Source organism: Puma concolor, chromosome A3, assembly GCF_028749965.1.
Source record: "Puma concolor isolate L17-30 chromosome A3, mPumCon1.1.hap2, whole genome shotgun sequence".
Classification (NCBI taxonomy): domain Eukaryota; kingdom Metazoa; phylum Chordata; class Mammalia; order Carnivora; family Felidae; genus Puma; species Puma concolor.
The window spans coordinates 19,846,560-19,872,472 of record NC_141669.1 but is presented as its reverse complement, the minus strand read 5'-3'; the positions used below and the strand labels follow the sequence as shown (position 1 = coordinate 19,872,472).

Sequence of the window (25,913 nt, the reverse complement as noted above, 5' to 3'; positions counted from 1 at the left end):
GTTTTTAGGTTGATGCACAAGGGTACACCTTTCTTCTGTTAAGATTCCATGGTTTCCCTGGATTAAGATCCTATGCCTTTCTTTCTTGGTTTGCTATGGTGGTTTTGATAGATATTTCTGGAAAAAGTACACAGAAGATAACTTTTGAACTGAGGCTTTAAATGTCTGAAAATGTCTTTATTTTGCACTTACACTTCATTTGGATTCACACAGAATTCCAGGTTTAGAATTCTCAGGGCACCTGGGTGGCTCAGTTGGTTAAGTGTCTGACTCTTGGTTTTGGCTCTGGTCATGCTCTCACAGTTTGTGAGTTTGATCTCCACAGCAGGCTCTATGCTGGTGGCACGGGGCCTGCTTGAGATTCATATTCTCCCTCCCTCCCTCTCTCTCCCTCCCTCCCTCTCTCTCCCTCCCTCTCTCCCTCCCTCCCTCCCTCTCTCTCTCTCCCTCCCTCTTTCTGCCCCTCTCCTGCTTGTGTGCACTCTCCCTCTCTTTCTCAAAATAGATAAATAAACATTTCTTAAGAAAAGAATTCTCATTCAGTATTGTTATTTAGGATACACTCTGAATCTGGTATGTGTCTATTTTTTCTTTCCCTTGTTTTTTTTCTCTCTGGTGTCTGAAAATTGTGCATTCGTGTGAGGTTTTTCTCCCTTTCTTTTTATTCGTTGCGCTGGGCACTATATGAGTGCTTTCAATCTGGAAACCCACATCTTTCTAATTCTGAGAAGTGTTTTGTTTTGGTTTTGTATTATTACTCTTATAATTTCCTCCCTTTATTTGGTCTGTTCTCTTTTTCTGAAATTAATATGTTACACCTCCTGAACTATTCCTATACACTTCCCACCTTTCCCTTGTCTTCCACTACTTGTCTTTTTATTTTTACTTTCTAAGAGATTTCTTCATATTATCTTTCAACCCTTAAAATATTTATTCAACAAATATTCCCTGAAAGTCTACTATGTAACCAGGAACTGTTTTAGGTATGAGGGCACAATGAGGAACAAACAAAAATCCTCACCCTCATGGAGCTCTAGTGGGAGTAGGCCGACAATAAACAAATAAAACATATAATATGTTAGATGTAAAAAACACTGTGGGGAAAATAAATCAAGGAAGATGTAGAGAGTGTGTGTATTAGAGAGAGAGTGTATTAGGTAGGATAGTTACAGACAAGTTCATTGTGAAGAAATATTTGAACAAAGGCACAAAAGAGGTGAGGGAATGAGCCTTGTGTACATCTGAGAAAGAACATTCCAGACAAAGGGAGAAGAAAGTGCCAAGACCTGAGGCAGAGTGTGCCTAGAATGGTTAGGCAGAGAGTAGGCAAAAAGTAGAAAACAAAGTAAAGAGGCAAAGTTTATTTCAGTTATCCTGATTTTAAGTTCCAAAAGTTATTTGGTGTTTTGAATGTTTTATTTTATAGCATCTTATTATCGTTTCATAGTTGAATTACCTTCCTTTTTGTCTCTGAGGGACTGTTTGATGGTTTGAAGTTTTATTCTGCTCCCTGCACTGTCTCTACTTTCTCTGAGTTCCCTTTTTTCCTGTTTGCTTGATTTGTTCTCTTCTACTTTACAGGTTTTCCTCAAATATTCAGATTTTTATTCAGATTAAAGAGTAAGGTACTAAAAGGCTGACTGGCAGCTGTGTGAATAGAGGGGGCAAGACAGGGAAAGGCTTTTGTCATGTGGGGATCATTCCCAACTGTCAGTGTCTGTGTGTCTTTTCCTTTGGGCAGGTCAGTGTCCCGAGAGGGATCCTTCCCCCCTTGGGCAGCAAGCAGCGAGGTGACATATAGCTTCTGGCTGGCTCTCCCCGTCGGAGACTTAAAATACTAGTTTCTACTGTCTGCTCCATCAGCTGTCACTAGACTATTCACTTTCCAGCTTATAAAATCTTAACATCCTACCACTTTAATCATTAGAAATATATTTGTTTATAATCTTTTCACATTGCTGTTATTCATCTGAAGTTCCTTCTGGTCTATTTGTTCTGTTTGTTATTTGTGTTCCTACTTACTGTAGATTGTTTCCTCATATGTTACATAATTTCTTAGCATAAAATCACCCTCATAAGCACTTTTTCTTTGGAAATGCCATGGGAGTGAATACTGTTCAGTTTTGTTTTCCAGTCTTTACCCCTGGTTTAATTAGCCAGATCATCAGGCAACTTGTTTTATGTAATACATGCAAACATAGTGAAGTATTACTTTGAAATGAGTTTTTCCATTATCAGGTGTGAGAGTTTTCCTCCAAAGCGCTCTGCCTGTGTGTCTGCTTTAATTCTTTGCTAGGGGTTTTCTGGCATGAGGTCCCCAGTAAATATGGACAGTATAAATATAAGTCGTAAAACAAAGTCAGGGTTTTCCCAGAAGAGACTGTTTCCCATGCCCAGAGCCCCGGCAGAGACAAGCTTACTATTCAGATGGAGGGATTATCCTACCACTGAGGCACTGTCTTTCAACACTATGCCAGAGCTTCAGGTCTGACCCCACAACTTAGATCTCTTGACTCAATTCCCTTAGATACCAGGCTTCATAACCTACCAAGGCAACCAGTGTTCAAGTTAAATTAATAAGCCATGTTTTTGTAACAAGAAACCTCTCAGATTCACTTTCTAAAATAAAGACCGTCTATACAAAAATGTTTCTTTAATAACATTATGAAATTCAATGCAATTTCTTAATAATAAAAATAATAAAATCACCTATTATAAAGGTCTTCATAACAAAGCACACAACCATGGTTTTGGCCTTTTTTTTTTTTTTTTTTACCTTGTTCCATTCTCTTCATTAGCTGTATCTGATCGACTGTCTTCTTCAAAATCTTGCATTTGTCTGGCTTTACACTCAAACTGTCAATGTCACTGATGTTGGCAGACAGTAACTCAGCTAGTTCTTCTAAATATTTATTTTCTTGTTCCCTGCGCCTCTTTTCAGTGCTGTTTGTTACACAAAGAAAAACCAGTTAGTGTACATTTCTACCACGATACTTCCCTCTTTGATCAAGTACTTAATATTTACATATTTATAGAGATCCATAATTTTATCCAGAATATAAAGTCCGATTTTAAAAACAACTTAAATTCACAATACCAAAGTGCAGAAAACAATTCTGGCCAAAAAATGCATAAAGAGAGTGATTGCCATCATATATGTATTTCCTCAATGATATAAATACATCAAATATTTCCCAACAAAATGTTAGATATTAAAAGGAAGCAGAAAGTACTTACACTCACTGCATTTGGAATTTACTTTATATTCTAAACAATAATTCCTTGAATTAGAAAATCTGATTTTTCAAATAACTTTGTTATAAATTAAGCAGTGCAGACTATACTAGAGTTCAAATAAGTTATACTCTGAAATCTGATAAACTTTCTTAATTTTTTTGTTACTGAAAGAAATCTGATAAACACTTGATTCTTATCATAACTAGACCATTAGTTGGTCCTCATCAAAAAGAAAAGAGCATCCATCCAAAAAGTAAAAGAAAAAGAATAATAATCAATTATGAGACAAAGGTACAGAGAACAATGTCTTTTGAATACAACCTCATTCTACAAAAAATAAGACATCTATTTATAAGTTCTCATAAATGTGATAAATAAAATCAATTTTGATTTCTCTTGAAGCAAAATTACGAGAACAAAGGATAACAGTGCAACCAGCTAGCACTTTACATTCAATCAAAGGTACTGAATGAATACTGTTCAGTTTTGTTTTCCAGTCTTTACCCCTGGTTTAATTAGCCAGATCATTAGGCAACTTATTTTATGTAATACATGCAAAGATAGTGAAGTATTACTTTGAAATGAGTTTTTCCATTATCAAATTAACATAATAAGAAAGATTGGTCACAAATAACTCTTTGTTTTATAAGCAGCAACCAAAATCATCTGGTGTGATGGTAGAAAAGTGGTAAAAAAAAAAAAAAAGAGGTGAAAAGAGGGCAAGATTAGTTGCTTTTTAAAAAGCTCATAATTGGGGCGCCTGGGTGGCTCAGTCGGTTGAGCGTCCGACTTCGACTCAGGTCATGATCTCGCGGTCCATGGGTTCGAGCCCCGCGTCCGGCTCTGTGCTGACAGCTCAGAGCCTGGAGCCTGTTTCAGATTCTGTGTCTCCCTCTTTCTCTGACCCTCCCCTGTTCATGCTCTCTCTCTGTCTCAAAAATAAATAAATGTTAAAGAAAATTTTTTTAAAAAAAATTAAGAAAAATAAAAAGCTCATAATTGGCAACAATTAAAATACCACTTACTTTTCGTAACACAAAACTATAAAAGCAATAGCATTTCCATAACAACATAGTAAGTTGAAAAGAACCAAGTCAGCCAATCAAATGTATTTAACCACAAAAAACAAAATACTACAACATGGTACACATCCCAGAACAAAACCAAATTTTGAAACTTTAACAATCATCCTTTATCTTTATCTGTAAAGCCTTTCATTATTAAGGAATTAGTCCCACTTTATTTAGTAAAACTTTATCTTACAATTTCCACAGAAAGTACATGGAGCAAGATATTCTGACAAACTTCACACAAAGGGATTGAAAACAAGGCATGAAGAAAATGACATAGTCAAGGTTTCCGAGAACTCCATCTCTGCAACTTGATAGTGTTTTAGAGGACACCTGATTTTACCTTAGAGAAACTAAGTCATACTAGACTTATTTTGTAGATTCTGTCTAAAGTATGATCTGTTTAAATCTAGGGGTCTAGATTCTAACACGAGTAAACTGGATTCACGTAGTGGAACTCCAAAATCGGCTTCTGACATTAAGTTTTACGTAAAACTGAAGTGCCTGACACCACTGTAGAATAAAAGAAAGTGCTAGAATGGCAGGATAGACAGAGAGTTGACAGAGGAAGCAAGAAGCTAAAAATACTGAAATGCTGAGTTGTCTATAAAATGACTTAAGAAGGAGACTAGGAAAATCACCACGAAATGAAGTAACTAATAAGTAAGGACAGAAAATGAGAGCAGATATATTTAAACAAAGTCAAAACTGAAGGAGGGGTGGACATGACCAAAAAATTCTACCTTAATGGAAAAGAAGGCTTCCTTTATTACTTTAGCCACTTACACTTCTCACCAGCCCACTCGACTTCCATGGACATTGCACACATGCTAGTTAATCATGCTATGAATTAACTAACGTATCTTTTTCCTTCAACTTACTAGCTTTTTCAACAAATGGTCCTAAACTTAGTACATGCCAGACAGCCACGCACTATGTCCTGGGGACCCAGGGGTAAATTAGGTGTAGCCCTAATTAGTGTGAGAATAAAGAAAAAGAGTCATTACAACTCTATGTGACAAGACTGTTAATACTATAGAAGTTCATCCGGATCACACCTACGCTGAGGCAATGAGATGTCCCAACCTAGTGGTAGACAGGGATTGGTTTCAGGGCAGGGGAGGCAGACAAACAAAACCCAGCTTTTTCAAAGTTGTAATATGAGAATGAAAATGTCAAGTTAAAGGATCTATAAGTAGTTCAGTATGGCTCAACTACAGATAAGAAACAGAAGGGCAGGAGATGAGTTCCAAGCCACATCATGAGGGCTCTTCCATACACCATGATAAAGAGCATGATGTATTGCTTAAAAGCACAAGTTCAAATTTCCTCAGTCATTTATTAGCTATGTAACCCTGGACAAGTTGCTTAACAGCAATTTAACTTCTCTCAGCTTCAATTTCTTTATCTGCAAAACAGGGGTGATGACATTAATTATCTCTTAGAATTTAGTGAGGATTAAAAAAGATGCTAAATGTAAAATGTTTGGCAAAGTTGCTGGCATATACTTTTAGTTCAGTAAATGTTACCTACTGTCATTGTTTTGGTTATGATTATTTTTTTCAGGGCGAGGGGAAGCCCAGAAGGGTTTAAGAAGAAGAATGAGTGGCATGACAAGATTTGTAAGCTCCCTGAAGATAGAAAACATGACTCACTTTGCTTATATCCTTATAACGTCATGCACACCATGCTGGTTGAATAGTGGGCACTAAATAAAGCACTTGTTGAGCTGAATTAGAAATATTAAACAAGCACAAGGCATAGCTACCCAGCATTTTGAGACCGGCATTTTAATCCCCATTCTCCTAGTACAGTTAAAGAATGGAGAAGAGGTAATAGGAAGAGATATGAGGCATCAATTACTAAGAAACTCTATCAGGGCTCTTGTACAAAGGGCTGGCAATATCCTGAGGTCTAACATATTCTCTTTATGATTAATGAGTTCAGAATCTGTCCAAAGAGACAGCAGATAATAACAAAACCAAAAGAAGCATTACAAGGTGGTATTCATACACAAACTCAATCAGTTTCAAAATCACGAAGTTTTACTTTACCATATCAAAAATGCCAATTGAAACTGAAGCCCATACTTACAAACCTGAAGGAGGTAATGTTTTCAAATATTTTGAAAGCAGACACACAAAGATTATTATCTTTAGAACATCTAAGAACAAAAAATATATTCACTTTTTGATATTTGTCATGACATGATTATGTATGTATAAAAAAATCAAAGATCTACAGATAAGCCATAAAACAAATAAGAAAGTTTAGAACAATGGATGCATAGGAGACCAATAATCCCAAATCCTATATATTAAAAGCTGTCAGAAGATGCAATAGACAAAATTATACCATTTCCAAAAGCAATAAAAATTCTGTGGGACCCTGGAATATATCTAACTAAAGATGGGCTAGTTGTTCAAAGGGGAAAATTATGAACTACTACCAAAGAATAGTGAAGACCTGAATATGTGAATAGCCTTTATATTCACAAATAAGAACACTCGGGAATCTGGAGTCTAGAAAATAAAAATGTCAATTCTCTTCCAATTTAATCTATAAAAGTAAATGACATTCTAATCCAAATCCCAGGAGTATTTTTCTTCAGGGGAAACTTAAAAACCTGATTTAAAAATCTGAATGGACAGGTGAAGGGACAAGAATAGGGAAAACGATTTTGAAAAATAACAAAGAATGACTTGCCTCAACAGATATCAAGGTGATTGTCATAAGAAAGTTCAGAACCAGATCCCTATCTATACAGGAACTGGATCTATGATAAAGGTAACAGCACAAAAGCAGAGAAAGGATAGGGCCATAACCACTTATGTTCTACATGGGAAAAAATAAAATTAGTTCCCCACATTATATCATATGCAAATCAAATTCTACATTAATTAAAACTCTAAATACACATATGTATGTAATATGTAAATATGTAAAAATATGTTTAAGGCCTTGAAGTAGAGGGAAAAAAATTCTTCCACGAGACCCCCAAGAGCTTGACACATGAAAACTGAAGGTTCCAAGGTATGTCAACGGATTTCAAAAACAGTTAAACAGACCAGGAGAAGAAAGATATTTACATCAAATATCAGCAAAAAAGAGTAGTACACAGAAAATTTTAAAAAAATCTTATAAATAAAAAGGAAAAGGAAAACAACCCAGCAGGAATATGGGCAAAAGATACACCCAGGAAATTCACAGAAGAGGAAAACAAAAATCAAAATCAATTTATCTGGTTATCAGTGAAATATACTTCAAACTGTAACCCCACACTCATCAAGTTGGGAGACTTACAGTGAGGAGAGGACAGTGTGGGTAAGGGTGTGAGAAAAAAAGAACTCTCAATGCTTGTTATTTGAAGAGCAATGTGGTGGTGACCTAGTTAACATAAAGATGAATACAGATCCCAAAGAAACTCTCACATATCAAGTAGGAGGTGTGGAAACTGATACTACACTGTATGTAAACTAACATGAATTTAAATTAAAAATAAACAAAAATAAAGTAGGGAGGTGCATATGAGGATGTTCCTTCGCTGTAGTGCTAGTTGTAAGAGCAAAAATTTCTAACAGAAAGGTTGTTTATAGGGAAATGGATTTTTCAAATGGGATACATTCCTGTCTTACAACATTTAATCAAAAGGTGACAGAACTGAATCTATATATATTTATATCTCAAGATGCATGCTGGAAAAAGTATACTCTAGAAAAATATATACAGTATACAGTATTGTATCATATGTATACTTATAAACATTCTGTATTACCAGTTCATATATAATTATTAAAAATGGAGAAATTAATTGCAGACAAATCAATGTAATAATTAATCATTTTACTACCTTATTCAAATAAGACTATACAAATATGATAAAATATTAAAAAATACTAACAATACCACAAAATATGAACAATTATATGTAATGGATATATATAGTTTCTTAGAGTCTATTCTTAACATAGATTTAAAAAATTTCCCCAAATAAAAAATTAAATCTAAAAAACAACAGTTTTATTTATTTATTCTTTTTTTAAATATTTATTTATTTTTTGAGAGAGAGAGAGAGAGAGAGAGAGAGAGAAAGCACAAGCATGGGAGGGGCAGAGAAAGAGAGAGGGGGACAGAGGACCCAAAACAGACTCTGCACTGACAGCAGGGAGCCCGACGTGGGGCTCGAGCTCACAAACTATGAGATTGTGAGCTGAGCCAAAGTCAGATGCCCAACTGACTGAGCCATCCAGACACCCCTATTTATTTACTCTTACATTTTCCTTTGAAAAGGACTGACTTTACATACAGATAAAACAAGAACATTAACTTTGACAACACAAATCTGGATTGTATCTCAATATCAACATTCCTCTGAGCATCTGGACACTTACCTGTGGTTATGAATACTTAAGTTATGATCTGTGACAGTTCTTTTAATTGATCAACTTTTCTCTCTCCAGACTGGAGCCCTGGCACTTACTCCCCTGTTAAAATCCTTTCTTTATCCCCCATGAGAAAGAAGCATGTAATCCAGGGACAGAAGAATCTTCTGCCACTTCACTCTCTAGATCAGTGATGATCAATGGGGGCCATATTGCTTTCCCCATTCCTGACAAACATTTGACAACTGTCTGAAGACATTTTTTGGTAGTCACAACTGATGTGACACTTTGGTTATCATAACTGATGGAAAGATGCTACTGGCGTCCAGTGTGTGAAAGCCAGGGATATTGCTACGCATCCTACAACATACAGGAGAGCTGCCCACAACAAAGAATTATCTGGCTGACAATGTCAATAGTGTGAAGGCTGAGAAAGCTTTCTCTAGATCCTAGAAGATGAATGGAATAAGATCCCCACTCTTCTCCTCTCAGGTGGGAAGCTGTTCTTTTTTTTTTTTTTTTTTTTTTTTTTTTTCCAACGTTTATTTATTTTTGGGACAGAGAGAGACAGAGCATGAACGGGGGAGGGGCAGAGAGAGAGGGAGACACAGAATCGGAAACAGGCTCCAGGCTCCGAGCCATCAGCCCAGAGCCCGACGCGGGGCTCGAACTCACGGACCGCGAGATCGTGACCTGGCTGAAGTCGGACGCTTAACCGACTGCGCCACCCAGGCGCCCCGGGAAGCTGTTCTTTTGATGCGAGCGAGTTTCTTTCTCTGTCTGGCATTTGTTAGAATCTCCTTAGCAACAATTCTCTTTTAGCCTATTTAGGGTGATCATATTCCTTATGATACACAAATATTTAATTTCACAAATAGGCATTCTTTAAAATCCTAATATTAATATTATAAAAATAATGATATTTCTTAGTTCTGCTAACATAACGTTCTAAGATAGCAGGTTAAAGATATACAATGGACTTATTTATTCACGTGACAAATATTTACTATGTCCTTACTATATATAAGCCACACACTATGCTACAAACTAGGCATATACTAGTAAGAACAGACAAGGTCCTTACCAAATAGCAGCCTAAGCGTGTAGTGGAGAAGCCAGAAATTCACGAAATAATCACATGAACTAGTAAAAACCTGAAATTATGGATCAGAGCTATAAACATACATGTGAGACAGATACAGGATGGGGGAGACTTAACATAATAGTTATGGAAGTAAGAGAAGGCTCCTTTTAAGGTGGTAATGTCTAAGCTGGTATCTGTTGAATGTATAGGTACTGACTACAAGAAATCTAGAGGGAGCAAGCTAGACTGTGGGAGCAGCATGTGCAAAAGTCCCGGGGAAACAAGAAAACATGGGGAGTATAAGGGACTCCAAGAAGAACAGAAAACTTGGAGTAGATTTAGCAAGAACTCTTAAGTGGCAATGAAAATGATAAAGAAGCTCTCCTAGATCTAGACTAAGAAAACAGTGTTCCTACCTTGATGCCAGTGTGTCACATGGCGATCCTTTCCTCTTATGTGAGTCTGGGTTAGCAGGGTCGGATGAACTGTCCCCGAGGCCACTCATGTTGAAAAACTTCACACCTAAAAAAGGAAGGACAACAATGAGAAATCTACTCTGGTGAGCTTTCTAACCACAGGAGAGGAAGAAGCTCCCTTATGTTAGAAGATATCTAAACACTACAGGGTCTCTGTGAATACCTAATTACAGCCATCATAAAAGTATCCCCATCTATACAGAGTCATCACCTATTTAGTGTTTCTACACTTTCTTTTCTGTATTTGTAAAACAAAATAAATAGTCCCTTATGAAATCACAAAGGTCAAATAGGATGAAAGTATTATTAGAATAATGAAATAGACACTGAAATTTTTTTTCAGAGAAAAAAATCACTTTCAGATGTTTCTAAGAACAATGTATAACTGGGAGTCAGAGAAATTATTTCTTATATGTATTTATTTTAGATTATGCTTTGAAAAGAACTTGAAACAACTTTTACTCATAAGGTTTGGGATTTTATACTGCTAAGAAAATAAATAATACATCTACAATTAAAGTTGAAGCAATGAATTAGATTTGGTACTTACCAACTCTGAAATCTATACTCCTAACCTTGTGTTTATGTAGTCAGGCGACAAAGATCAAATGTTTAGTCTATGTTAGGATCTTGGTATAGATGCCAGAGAACACAAAGTCATTTCCCTGAGCACGCCAGTCAGGTCTCTCTCTCACATGTTGTGCCAGGTAGTGACTACACTTACAGATCCACTCTGACTTGTCCCTATCAACCACTATTCTCTGTAGAATCCCTAACGAAACTCAGAATCCTATCCCTGGCCTTATATTCATCACGACCTTTTGTATGTTATTAGTGCCAAACAGCATACCTCCCCCATTTGTTTTCACCCCATCTACCCTTGAAAAAGGAGAGAAAATCCTTGCTAAATGGGAAAAACCTTTAACTTTTCCTTTTCCACAGCAATGACAACTGTGCTTATAAAGCTTGTTATAAAGAATGCTGAGATCCATAAGAATCTCTCACATGGTTTTAATTAATACATGTGAGCAAATCCTTTTTCTCTAGTCCTGAAACTTACTGTCTCTAGCCTGTCCTTTGTCAATACCAAAGACTGTCAGTTCCCCCTTTTCTGTGTACAAATAATAACTAAAATTCTAATCATGAATTTATTATTTCATGCAACAAAAGGGGCACATTCTGAATTTCTCCCACATGAGAAGTGCAGTTCATAAAAACCTCCAACCCCTAGGATTGCAGTCTTGTAATTGCTTTTTACTTTTCTCCTTCACTTCTCATTTCTAATCAGTATCCATGTCCTGTCAATTCTTCCTTAATAAGAGATCTCAGATTGTCCCTTCCTTTTTATTCTCAGATATAGTTATGATTCTAGTTGGAACCCAATGCTTCATTCTGGATTAATGCAAGATCCATGTATCTGGTTTCTCAATTCCAGTCACTCTCACTTCTAATCTGTCCTATAAACAGCACCTAAACCATTCCTGCTCAAATGTCATTTCCAAGATATCAGTTCCCTGATGAGGAATCAACTGGGTCCCCCTACTGAAGCATGGTGGTTGAAAGCACGGGCTGTGGGGTAAGAAAGGCCTTAAGTTGGAAGTCCTGGCTTAACCAGTACCTACTTATTCTTGGGCAAAGTGTATAACCTCCTTAAACCTAATTCCTCATCTATAACATACAGATAATAATTACCTTCACCCACCTTCAGATCTGTTGTAAGGACGGAACGAAACAGTGCATGTAAAGAGCATACTCTAGTTCCTGGAGAATGCTGACTTGTTATTTCCTCTTTAGACAGAGAGCTCCATGAGGGCCTAGGGTTCACTTGTGGATAACTCATCCCAAACCTTCTTATCAATAAATACAATGGACACTTTTCATGCCTTCATTTGTTAGTGCTCAATATATGCTATTATTATTATTATTATTATTATTATTATTATTATTATTTTATTGGCCTACTTGGAGCAGCTTTTGAAATAACCTTCTGAAACACTGTCACCCATTGGCTTCTGTGATCCCGTACTTCCTTCATTTACTTAACAAATAAATCAAGCATCTATCATGCATCAGACACTGTGCTAAAAGCTGAGCAAATAAATGGTCAGCAAAATAGAGGTTCCTGCCCTCAGGGAGCGGGAGACATAAGCAAATAAGACACAAAAGTAACATATAATTTTAAACTGTGATAAAAGTTACAAAGGAAAAGAATACAAAAGGAAAAGGAAAAGAATAGGAAAAGAATAGAATAGAATGTTTCTCATAGAGAGAAGCAATAGAGGAGACCTAATTTTAATTGGGGCCCTCTCCAAAGAAGTGATGCATAAATCAAACCTGACTAGAACAGTGTGGTTTTCTTCTGATCTCATTCTAAGTACTTTTTGCCCAATTCTTGGGGGTCAGAATTCCTCAAGGTCCTAATGTCCAAGGCCTCTTTTTCCCTCAGACTACATACATTATCCTCGGGTGATACTACTCACTCAGCCTGATTTCAAAACACATCTCTATACTGATTATCCCCAAATCTCCACCTCTAGCTCAGACCTCCTAAGTCTCAGAGCCATAATCCAATTCCTCACCAGCTATCTCCATCCAGATGTTACCCAGGCACTTCAAATTCAACTTTCCAAACTGAACTAAACCTCACCTCATATATTTCTTCTTTTAGTTGGTATGCTGGAGTCCTTCTAACCTCTTCTCTCATACACCATATGCAAGCAGACACCAAGATTTGTCAATTTTTATTTCCTAAATATCTCCCAAATCCATCCCTTCTTCATAGCCTCCTCTCATCACCTCCTGCTGGACCATTTCTTTTTTTCAAATGTTTATTTATTTAGAGAAAGAGAGAGAGAAAGAGAGATAGTATGACAGGGGGAGGGACAGAGAGAGAGGAAAGAGAGAATCCCAGACAGGCCTCGATCCCACGAACTGTGAGATCATGACCTGAGCTGAAATCAAGAGTTGGACGCTTAACCGACTGAACCACCTAGGCACCCCTCCTGCTGGACTATTAAAATAGCCTTCCATGGGGCGCCTGGATGGCGCAGTCAGTTGAGCGTCCGACTTCAGCCAGGTCACGATCTCGCGGTCCGGGAGTTCGAGCCCCGCGTCAGGCTCTGGGCTGATGGCTCAGAGCCTGCAGCCTGTTTCCGATTCTGTGTCTCCCTCTCTCTCTGCCCCTCCCCCGTTCATGCTCTGTCTCTCTCTGTCCCAAAAATAAATAAACGTTGAAAAAAAAAATTAAAAAAAAAAAATAAATCAATAAAATAGCCTTCCAGATGGTCTCCCTGAGCCACCAGAGCAGGCTATCAGAAATGTAAGTCTGATCATCTCTATCTCTTGTTTAAAATCCTTCACTAAATCCTCACTGCTGAAAGAACAACATTCAACCTCTTGGACATAATATACAAAGTTTCCATCAGCTCTCACCTACTGTGCATCAATTATAGAATTTGGTGAGTAAGTGACTAAACGTCTATTCGATCATGTACTTAACAGATTATATATGTTATATATTATATATGACACACATATATATAATCCATAGGAAACAGACAGAGACACACACATGTAGATTACGTATGTTAATTTTAGTTCCGACACTAAGGAAAGACTTTAAAAATAAAATCCTTGGTTATATTCCACGTTCCCAGAAAAGGAAAACATTAGTCAGAAAACTTTAAATTGATCACAACGTGGGTAGCCCTAATTTCACCAGCAACAAATATTTACTGAGTTCCTAGTATATGCCAGCCTCTGTTCTAGGTACTGGGGATACAACCGTGAATAAAATTTACAAAAATCACTGTCCTCATGTCCTCATAGAGGTTCATTCTATTGTAAGGCAGAGAGATAATAAATAAAATTAAAAAGTAAATTATAGAGTATATTAAAAGGTGATATGTGTTATAGAGGAAAATCAGGCAAAAACAGAGGTGTAAGTGTGTAGAAGGGAAGGGACAGCAGTTTTAAGTAGCATAGTTAGAAAAGGCCTCATTGAGAAGGTGAGATAAGAGCAAAGACTTGAAGGATGTGAAGGAAAGGGAAAGGTATCTGGAGGAAGAGTGCTCCTGGCAGGCGCAAAGGGAAGGGCTGTAAGGCCTTAAGGCTGCTATGCTTTTTGCAAAAGATGAAAGAGATCAGTGTAGTTAGAACCAGGGAGTGAGGGAGCAGATGAGCTCAGAAAGATTACACAATGAGGCTACATCGTGTAAGGCCATAAAAACCATTTTAAAGATTTTAGCTTGACTCTGACTGAATTAAGCAATCAGTGGAGGGTTAAGAACAGAGGAATGACAAGATCTGATTTTCATTCTAAGACTTCTGCTATAAAGGGTAAGTACAATCTTTCTCATTTCAGTAATTTGGTATTTAAGTTTCCAACTGCTAAATGGACTTTTTCATTTGGATATCCCACTGTCTCCTCAAACTCAATATGTATAAAATATGCTGGATGCTTACGTTCCAGACTTCTGTTAATGATGAATAAACGAGACGAGTTGCGTTGTGGAGTAATGCCATCATAAAAAATACTTGTTAAATCTCTTGTGGTGGGGGGAGAGGAAGGACCCATGATAAGAAAAATAATTACAGTAATTGCAAGGTGGACAACCTCAATGCAAAGGCAAACAGGCCAGACTTGTAAAAACAATCACCACAATAAAAAAGATGTCAAAAGACCCGACATGTTTGTTAGTATCTCTTCTGAAACCCAAACACAAAATAATAATCATCTAAGTGATATATTACTGTAACCAATACAACTGCTACCTTCTTTTCCTAAGAAACTCACAGAAGCATAAATGAGGTTATCACAAAACCAAATATCACAGAAGAAGTCACCTCATTCTATATTCACATAGAAATAAAATGTAATGTTTTTAAATTTTTTTTTTTCAACGTTTATTTATTTTTGGGACAGAGAGAGACAGAGCATGAACGGGGGAGGGGCAGAGAGAGAGGGAGACACAGAATTGGAAACAGGCTCCAGGCTCTGAGCCATCAGCCCAGAGCCCGACGCGGGGCTTGAACTCCCGGACCGCGAGATCGTGACCTGGCTGAAGTCGGACGCTTAACCGAATGCGCCACCCAGGCGCCCCAAATGTAATGTTTTTAAATGTATTAATACAAATAATGAAATTGTGCAATAACCTTTATAATAATGGGACATTAATTCTAAACTTTTCAACAGAAATAGAAATAAAAGAGCAGAAAATGAAGGGGGGAATATAATGAAAGATAAGACTCTGGAGTTCGCTAAACCAAAAGAAAGAAATTAGCTAATTCCCACCTCATGCTCAGGGGCCACTTCTTACTTCCTTATCTGCCTATCTTCTTTGCCTCCAAAGACATTAGGTTATACCTATCTGAGAATTTACCCATCTGGAAATCTACTGACTCTCAAAATAGAAAGGGCAATATACTATGCTTATTATACTATACTATACTGTACTATACTATACTGTATACTATGCTATAAATTATAATTCTCTTGTTTGTCTCCCATTCTAGATTATGAACTCAAAGCCAATTACTAGATCTTTTTACTGTATATCCAGTATCTAACATCATGCCTAAAAGATACAGAAGCTAAGATAGGTGATGCATTAGAAGTGATTATTTAACTAATATGACATGTAAAAGTTTAAAGGATATTTCAGATATTTTATGGTTAATATATTTTCTGGAATCATTCATAAAGCTTTGGCATTCTTTCCTATAAGTGAGACCATGAGCTTATCCAAAATCCTTTTTACCCTATTTTCAATGGGGGGAAAAAACCCCAAGTCCTATCTTCTTGATCCAGAAACTGGAGAACATCTCTTCTAATTTTGAAAAGGTAAAAATATACTATTTAGGGAAAACCTCAAACAATATTTCATAGTACTATAAAAACATAGTCATGTCACAGTGATACAACTGTAAACATAAATAATATAATTTCATAGACTGGATCATTTTGAGCAACAAATAAACCTAGATTGAAAATAAGATCCCCCAAACTGTGCTCCTCTCAGACTACTGGCTAGAGATTGACATCTTCTAAATTTATCCAAGATTCTGAGGCTGAGGAGACATTAGACAATAACTCAACACCAGCCAGACAGGCTGACCTACCAAAATAAGAGCCAACAGTAAGAAGCTATGAGAGGGTCACCAACAATTTGCTGATGATATGATTCTGGTATTAACTGCTTTCTATTTACAAAACACAATATACAGATAGTGGAATGCAAATCCCCTGATGAGTGAAAACTATTACAGCTGTTCTATTTGTGGAGTGGCTTTATATATGCCAGTAAGGGTACTTAAATAAGGTTCATTAAGAAAAGAATGTTGGTTTCAGGAAACAATTTGCATACTACCTTTTAAAAAGAGGTAAGGTTTCTAAGTCAAAGTACCCTGCTGATTTAAAAAGAGTTGCTAAGTTATACTCAACCTCATGCAATCTGTAGAGAACAGTTTTGGGAATCAGAAACCACATCTATCTCAAATAGATCAGACAAAACCAAATAGGTGAGGCTGAAGAAATAGGTCAGTGTTTTATGTTTCACTTGAACTATAAATTTCTAGAACATAAGAAATTTGTCACTCATCTCCCAGATTTAGCTGAGAACCGCATAATTTGAAAAATAAGTAACAATATGTTAGTAAACAGCTCTAATAAATATACTTTAAAATGCTTAGCAGGCAATTAGCACAAAGCAGCACAGACATGATGAGAGGGACATTCTGAGGGCCGAACATCTCCAACTTGACAGCTGTATGAAAAGAATCACATAGGAAAATCATTATAAACAAAGAGCTCCTGCAGTGGGCAACTGCCATAAAGAAGTATTTCTCAGACTGGCATCTTCAGACACTTAGGGTTCTCTAAAAGAAGTTTTCAATTTCTCTTGTCTTTTCATTGCAATGTCAACTGAAATCTTTCTCAAGTGATAAAGTATTGGGATTTACATCACCTTTTTTATGGTTGGATACTTTTCCATTGTTTGTATACATCACATTTTGTTTATCCGCCAGTTGATGGCCATTAGGTTTTTCCATTTGGGGGCTATTTATGAGGAATGATTCTATGATCATTTATATGCATAAATGTGAACATGTCTTCAATTCCCTTGGTATTTTAGAGTGGAACTACTAAGTCATAATAATGTAACTCTCTTTAGCTTTTTGAGAAACTGCCAAACTGTCTTCTACAGTGGCTACAGCAATGTACAAGCATTCCAATTTCTCCACATTCTCACCAAAAATTATTTTATGTTTTGTAATTTTATTTTAATTCTGGTCGTCTTAGGAGGTGTGAAATGGTATCTCATTACCGCTTTGATTTACATTGATTTTCCCTAATCAGTAATGACACTGAACACCTTTTCAGGTGCTTATTGACCATTGTGTATCTTTTTTTGGAGAAATGTCTATTCAGGTCCTTTGCCCGTTTTTAAGTTGGGTTATTTGTCTTTTTTTGTTAATCCATGAAAGTTCTTTATATTAGGGTACTAAACCTCTGCCAGATATATTATTTGCAAACATTTTCTTTACGAACAGTTTTTAATTTTTTTTTTTTTAATTTTTTTTTCAACGTTTATTTATTTTTGGGACAGAGAGAGACAGAGCATGAACGGGGGAGGGGCAGAGAGAGAGGGAGACACAGAATCAGAAACAGGCTCCAGGCTCTGAGCCATCAGCCCAGAGCCTGACGCGGGGCTCGAACTCACGGACTGAGAGATCGTGACCTGGCTGAAGTCGGACGCTTAACCGACTGCGCCACCCAGGCACCCCAGTTTTTAATTTTGATTAAATCCAATTTATCTATTTTTTTCTTGTTTAGTAAGTGCAATGCCTGGACTTCCTTAAAGACAATTTCTACGGATTGCTATTCTTCCTGGGTATATACCATACTTTCTTATTTCTCTGAATGCCTCCTAACTTCTTGTTAAAAACCAGATATTTTGAAGCTAATGCCTAAAAAAGATTTCCTTAAAGGTCTGGAAACAAAAAGTCTCTGAATCCACAAAGCCAGAGACCAAAATTCAGATGGTGGCTCTCCCTGGCCCAGAGAAGAACCCCTACCCCAATAAGTCTCTGCCACAAATGGCCTGCCAGGATCTGAACTCTTATGCCCAGGAATAAAAAACAAAGGCAAAGAAATGGATTCAAAGCAATGAACTCTTAAAAATAAAGACATCATTTTTTCTTAGTTCATTGGTTCTCTAAAACATCTGATTTTTCTTAAAAGGTTTTTTTACAGTAAAAGAAAATCTTGTGCAAAATATTTTATATATTAATAATAAAGAAATTATCAAGGATTTAATACGTTAAATTCTACAAGTGTGTCATGTGTGAAGTAATACATTTAATAAATTTATGTTTAGGTTAAGAGACAATGCTTTTTTTCTTTGCATTATTTTTTTTCTAAACGGAAAGAATAAGTTTGGAAAAACTGTAGAAGTTTATTTTTTGTTTTTTATTAACAAAAATATAGGAAGAAGAGAAAAATCAGTTTTAAAACCCAGTATTTTAAATCCCTCTCATTGACCTTATTTAAAATTTAATTTTTTAAAGTTAAAAAATAAACATAAACGCATTCACCTTGCTAAAATAGTCCTATTGTATGAATTTGTCCCTGAGGAAAAATAGGTGGCATATGAAATACATATTTGTGGCAGCTATCATATAGTAAAGCAACTGGGCAGAAACACCCTCAACATTTCCTTGCAAATCCATGAAATTAAATGATTCCAGTTATCATACAATTACATTGGGTAATTAATAGATATACTGTATATGACTTCCAAAAATCGGTACTATATCATTCTAACTTGTGGAAGATATGTTGGTATTTCTTTAAAAAAAAAAAAAAAGATTAAAATCGGTCTTCCTAGCCACAGCTCTCTTTAACTGTGTAAACAATGAAATAAGTGTTTGATATTTACTTGCATGTGCACGGGAGAAGAGTTTGTAATAGTTTAGCAAAGAGGTAACAGCCTTGAAAATGGTGGTCATAGATGTAAAAACTAAGTGATAAAAATTTCACTCTCTCTCTTTTTCCGTCAATTCCATTCTCCCTCACAGATTCAGAAACTAATGAGCAGAAGAGAACGAAGATCAGTGGCCAGAAGAGAATGAAGATCAGCTTTAGATACAGATAATCTACAGATGATTATCCAAACCCAAAATCACATTTACTACATGAAATTATTCCAATATCTGATCAGAAGTTGTTCAATTTCCCACAAAATATTTCAGAAACTCATTTCAGAATATAGTATGGTTAAATGTACATATATAAATCAGTAAAAGAAAAATAAACATACTGAAATTTGATCCTTAACATTATAAGGCAGTAGAAGTACCAAGCTGCATGGGTTAATAATTTGCCAAAACAATGAAATTATATTTTGAGGGCACTAGAAAATGATCAAGTCAGGTAAAGCCTCCAGTTAATTTTGGGATCATCCCCCTAGCTGGAGCAGAAGTGGCTTGAACGAAGTCACCATACAAATGTACATACAATCCTCATTACCCAAATTTGCAGAATATGCATTTTTTAAAGCCTAGCTTAAAACTTAAGTCATCCTACTTGATTCATTTATATTTGGCAAAAACCTTATTGATACCCATTGGGAAACCAAAAAAAAAATTCCCCAAGCATCTCAGGTGAATAGCTAGTTAAGTAGCATTTATATTTCCTCAATGATCATACTAATTGCTCTAGTCATATCCCTTCCAGTACAATGCCCAACAAATGGCCAACTCGAAACAAGTGAAACTCAAATTTCACTTTCCAGTGTTCTCAACAGAGTAACACCTATGAGAGTAACACTTATAAATTTTTTTTAATTTTTTTAATTTTTTTTTTATTTTTGAGAGAGAGAGAGAGACAGAGCATGAGCTGGGAAGGGTCAGAGAAAGAGGGAGACACAGAATCCGAAGCAACCTCCAGGCTCTGAACTGTCAGCACAGAGCCTGATATGGGGCTCAAACCCATGGACCGCGAGATCATGTCCTGAGCCAAAGTTGGACACTTAACTAATTGAGCCACTAGGCGCCCCAGTAAGACTTATAAATTTTAAACTGGAGACTCAGATTCAAAATTTCAGAATCAGAGGGACCCCAGCAATTGTCATCTAGTACACTGTTTCTCAAACTTTTTGACTATAGGCCACTTAAGAATATACAAAATGCCTCTCTTGCCTGTTCCCATTTTCACAGTATCAAGTCAGTAACAAAGAATTTGAGCAGAAAAAATAATAAAAATTGTTCACAAAACAGTAGGCCTATTAACATGCATTTAATTACAAGATAGGACAATATAATAATAAGAATTGTATGTGTGTGTGTACAGTTTAAGTATTTTATTATGTATTAACTCATTTACTCTTCACAACTGCCCTATGAAGTATGCATTATTATTTCTACTTACAGAATCACTGAGTTCAACAATTTTATCTTACAAACTACTGACAATGATGATGATGATGAAGATAACAATGATGATGACCAACAATTACACAGGATTTACTATGTGCCAATCACTGTTCTAACCATCGAATTTACATTTTTTAACACTTATTTATTATTGAGAGAAAGACAGAGACAGAGCATGAGCATGGGAGGGGCAGAGAGAGGAGGAGACACAGAATACGAAGCAGGCTCCAGGCTCTGAGCTGTCAGCACAGAATCCGACACGGGGCTCGAACTCACAAATGGCAAGATCATGACCTGAGTTGAAGTCGGACGCTCAACCGACTGAGCCACCCAGGCACCCCTGGAATTTACATTATTTACTCATAAACCTTACTAATTCAATTCACTCATAAAGTATGAGACAGGTAACTTTATAACCTATTTACAGATTGTAAGAAATGAGGAAACTGAGGCATAGAAACATTACTTGATCTGCTTAACATCATAAGTAGCAGAGGTAAAAATCATTAAGTAATTTGGCTCCAGAATCTGGCTATGCTTTAACTCATATAACTAATCTATAGTCACATAACTGAGAAGTAAAAAGCCAACAACAGATTCCCAATATTTGCTTTTGCTTCTACATTACAATGCTTCTTCATAGGAGTTCTCTCAGAAAAGCTGACATTAAATTGTGCCACCTGTAGAAATCCTGGGTGGTATTTACAGGGAGTTTCAAACACACGAACAGAGAGCCTTCTCAATTCTTCATCCAAACGTCACACAGAAATAAATAAAATTGATTGGATACCCAATCCTGACTTCTCTCATCATTATAATATAAAACCAATTATTTCTTATAAATGTAATTTACCTTAAAATATAAACGTGTTATTCCTTCAAAAAGTTTTGCCATACAAACCCTAATTTTTGTCCAAAAATTTATAAATCTTAGATTCTAAGATCATATATATACATCCACACACATATAAAATTCTTTTCAATAACATCCAAATCATCTTTAGGAATCTACCTTCTGGAATTCTGGGCTCCCACCATGTTTCAACAGACTTTCCCCTGAAAAAAATCTTTACAGGCTTTGTTCTACCATATAAGATTCTCAGTTAACAAATCCATGAATCTCCAAAGTCCCATATCATAGTCTCTTTAGAAAGGAACAAAGATGGAAACAGATATCAAGTTCAAAATGAGTGCTACTATACGGAACAGCTGACCTGTACTCTCCCAAAATGTCCATTTTATGGAAGACAAAGAAAAGCTGATTCCAGGTTAAAGGAACCAAAGAGATGTAACAACTACACAATGTATGATTCTGGATCAGAGGACTGATAAAAATTTAATATGAACTCTAAATGCGATAATAATAATAATAATAATAATAATAATAATAATAATAATAAAAATGTTGTTTCCTGAATTTCATTATTATGTTGTGGTTAAGCAGGAGAAACACACTGAATATTTAGGAGTGGAAGAACGTAAATGTCTACAACTTCCTCTCAGATGATTCAGCAGCAGCAGCAGCAGAAATAGTAGCAAATATACAGAGAGATAAAGCAAACGTAACAAAATGTTTCCAACTGGTGAAAGTGGGCAATGGGCAATATACAGGGCCTACCAATCTTGCAACTATGTGGCAGGTTTAAAATTATTTTGATAAATGTTAAGGAGAAATAGAGAAGATAAAAATCTTCATCGTGATATGAAGAAAAGAGACTTCTTAGAGTCACTCAATGAAGAAGGAGTTAAAGAAAAACACACCTAAGCCAGAGTTCAGTCACTAGATGATTCTGTTTTCTCTCCCTTTCTCTTTCATAAATATAAACTCTCTCTCTCTCTCTCTCCATTGGGAATCAATAGTCTGATTTCAAATAATAGAAAATACAAGTTAATAAATGTATCTCCAGTTAAATGAAAGCCAGAAATCTGGAGTGTGTTCTAGAAACCAATGAGACTTTATTTATTTTTGTTAAATGAAAAAAAAAGTTTATTATTCTGAGAGAGAGAGAAAAAGACAAACATTAGCTGGGGAGGGGCAGAGAGCAAGGTATCTTTTTTTTTTTTTAATATCTTTTTTTTTAACGTTTATTCATTTTTGAGACAGAGAGAGACAGAGCATGAACGGGGGAGGGTCAGAGAGAGGGAGACACAGAATCTAAAACAGGCTCCAGGCTCCAAGCTGTCAGCACAAGCCCGACGTGGGGCTCAAACTCATGGACCACGAGATCATGACCTGAGCCGAAGTCGGACGCTTAACTGTGCCACCCAGGTGCCCCTACCAATGAGACTTTAAAGAGAGAGGCAGTAGGGTTATTTTGCACCTCCAGCCCCTGCTTTAAAGCACACAGGTATTGTTTGTCAGCCAACTAAATCTAACTGCCTTTAACATCTATGGTGGTTAAAGCCCACTCTTCAAGCTGACAGCTATCACTCCACGGTGACAACCGTCTTCTCCTTTAAAAGTGAGTAGGTGGGTGTGCAGCTGGGACAAGGATGAGGGAAGCTCCTGGGGTGCTGATATTGTTTTACTTCTTAACCTGTTTAACAAATATGTTTGCCACATGATAATTCAGGAGTTCTACACTTAAAATCTGTAACTTTTATCTGTATAGTGCTATAATTCAATTAAAAAATCTATTAATTTTAAAAAGCCTCCTGCCAAAAGTCCACTTATTGATCTATCATTTTCTGATTAATCTTCAGCTTTTTACCTACTGTCTTGGCTTAGTGCATGTTTATCTTTCTAACATACACTCTTCTATGATCATTGTCATCTTTGTGGACACACAAGAACTATTCCCTCAGGGAGCTCACAAACTCTTCGAAATCGGCTATGTAAAAATGCCCCAATGTAAAAAAATGGGCACCAAATATAGACTGAATGACTGCACACATGTTAGAAATATACAGACCAAATCTAGGGACGGTTCAGTATAGTTTTTCTGCTTGCCATTTTTAATTCAATGAGGAGGTTCTCACTGTAAAATATTCATATGAACCCTATATTCATTTCAATGTGCATTAAAGTGGTTCATAAAGTGTAATCTAGAACATTTTCATTTAGGAATGTCAGCAGATGTTTTATAATAACTTTGAAACTTTTAAATCAAAAACATATTTCCATCGGTAATCATTTTCCCTTCATACTTTTGTATAAACAAAGCTCTTTAAAAACAGAGTTACAATTCCCACCTGGGAGACTTCTTTGTTCATAATGAGTCCTCAAAACAGATATGGTCAAATCTAGCACTCCGGAGGGTAGCTTACAGGGAAGTGGGGTAGCGATGTATCCAGAGATGGCTCTAGTTTCTTCACTCTCACCTCATTTAAGGCCAATTATGCAAACTAAAAGGAGAAGAAAAAAATAAAAGCAGAAGGGAGGTTAGATTGTTGTTTTTGTTGTTTTAGTCTCTAAGAAATGACAAAGGTCAGAAATGCTGCATAAAGAAAGAAAATACAACTTTTAAAGCCAAATGGAAAAATATTTCCAAAAGACAATGGATGAAGATCTGATTTTACAGCTGAAGTCCTTTCTGGTGATTAAATATGTATTCCTATCTAAGGCTGCTGCTTAGGTAATACATAATTACATTCTGCCCTTAATCTTCTGAAAGTCATTTATATGTCTTTAAAAATTTTTTTTCTGGCTGCATTTGCATGTTTATTCTTCTTTTTAATTAAAATACTGATTGTTCATATTTTCAGTTTTCATTGAATACTTTCTTTGATTTTTGTAATACTTCTTACTATGCATTAAAGTTACTATGATATTTTACTTTTGAATTTTTTTAAATGTTTACTTATTTACTTTTGAGAGAAAGAGAGTGAGCAGGGGAGAAGCAGAGAGAAAAGGAGAATCCCAGTCAGGCTCTGTCAGTACAGAGCTCCATGCAGGACTTGAACCCACAAACTGTAAGATCATGACCGGAGCCGAAATCAAGAGGCGGAGGCTTAATCGACTGAGCCACCCAGGCATCCCACTTTCAAATTTTTCACTGAAAAACTTTATAAACTTTTTTATTAATGTTCATTCACTTTTTGAGAGAGAGAGAGAGAGAGAGAGAGAGAGAGAGCCAGCCAGACAGAGCATGAGTGGGGGATGGGTAGAGAGCAAGGGAGACACAGAACTCAAGCAGGCTCTAGGCTCCACACTGTCAACACAGAACCGAACGCAGGGCTCAAATTCATGAACCGTGAGATCGTGACCTGAGCAGAATCAGATGATCAACCAACTGGGCCACCCAGGTGCCCCTTTACAAACTTTTTATATTCGTAATACTTAAAAATAAAATTCGTTGAGCTTTGGTTCCAGTCATAATGGACTATCTCATATTGGACTAATTTGCCCTTAGATAACAATTATTAACTCTGGACAAAATATTAAAATAACTGTTCAAGGGCTCCTGGGTGACTCAGTTGGTTAAGCCACTGACTGCAGCTCAGGTCACGATCTCAAGGTTCATGAGTTTGAGCCCCCCCCCCCCCCCCCCCCCCCCCCAAATCAGGCTCTGTGCTGACAGCTCAGAGCCTGGAGTCTGCTTCAGATTGTGTCTCCCTCTGTCTCTGCCCCTCCCCCAGTCACAGTCTCTCGCTCTCAAAAATAAACATTTAAAATTTTTTTAAAAAGTTAAAAGTAACTGTTTAAAGATACTGAAAGTGACCAACAGCCGGCAGAAACGTAGGGGATTTGATTATTAAAAGAAAGGAACCATACTGAGATGAGATGTATTCGTACAACTCTACCTTAAGAAAACTCTTCCCAGTATATCCCCCTTAAGTACTGGGAGGCTAGGGCTAAAGAAGAAAACCACAGTCTCATTGGCATCTAAGAGCTGACAGAAAGCTAGACAATAGGAGGGGAAAATCATGGTAGGAAGGGTAGTACAGTACAGGGCAGGGGGAGCTTAAATCTGTCCACAAATGCTCAAATCTTTGGCTGGTCCCTGAACTGCTCATGCACTGGGAGACTCCAAATAGCCCAACAGAAGGCAACAGCTGGAAGACTAAAAAGCTGAACAGAGATTTCGGCTTCCTACCACAGGAAAGACACAGTTTGGATTTTGAATCCTGCCAAGTTAAAAGGGCCTGGTGAACACAACTGACTTCTCACAGAAACCACAGAAGGGCCACATCTCAGGGTAAAGACTATATTCCAGGAATAAGGATTCTCCTAAGGCTAAGGGCAAAACTGAAATAACATCTGGTGTGACAAAGTATAAAAACCAAACCT

The 25,913-nt window shown here is 36.6% G+C and overlaps 1 protein-coding gene across 4 annotated transcripts in view; it reads right to left on the bottom strand.

Annotated features, from left to right (window-relative positions):
- NCOA1 (nuclear receptor coactivator 1) overlaps positions 1 to 24,020 on the bottom strand; it is a 105,208-nt gene extending 81,188 nt beyond the window's left edge. For all 4 annotated transcript variants that reach the window (XM_086700112.1, XM_086700113.1, XM_086700114.1 and 1 more), the window contains exons 1-3: positions 23,876 to 24,020; positions 10,190 to 10,295; positions 2,777 to 2,943 (exon numbers count right to left, since the gene is read on the bottom strand). In XM_086700112.1, coding sequence (XP_086556238.1) covers positions 2,777 to 2,943; positions 10,190 to 10,278 — 256 coding nt within the window. In that variant the 5' untranslated portion in view covers positions 10,279 to 10,295; positions 23,876 to 24,020. The remainder of the gene's footprint in view (positions 1 to 2,776; positions 2,944 to 10,189; positions 10,296 to 23,875) is intronic.
- Positions 24,021 to 25,913: the final 1,893 nt, after the last annotated feature.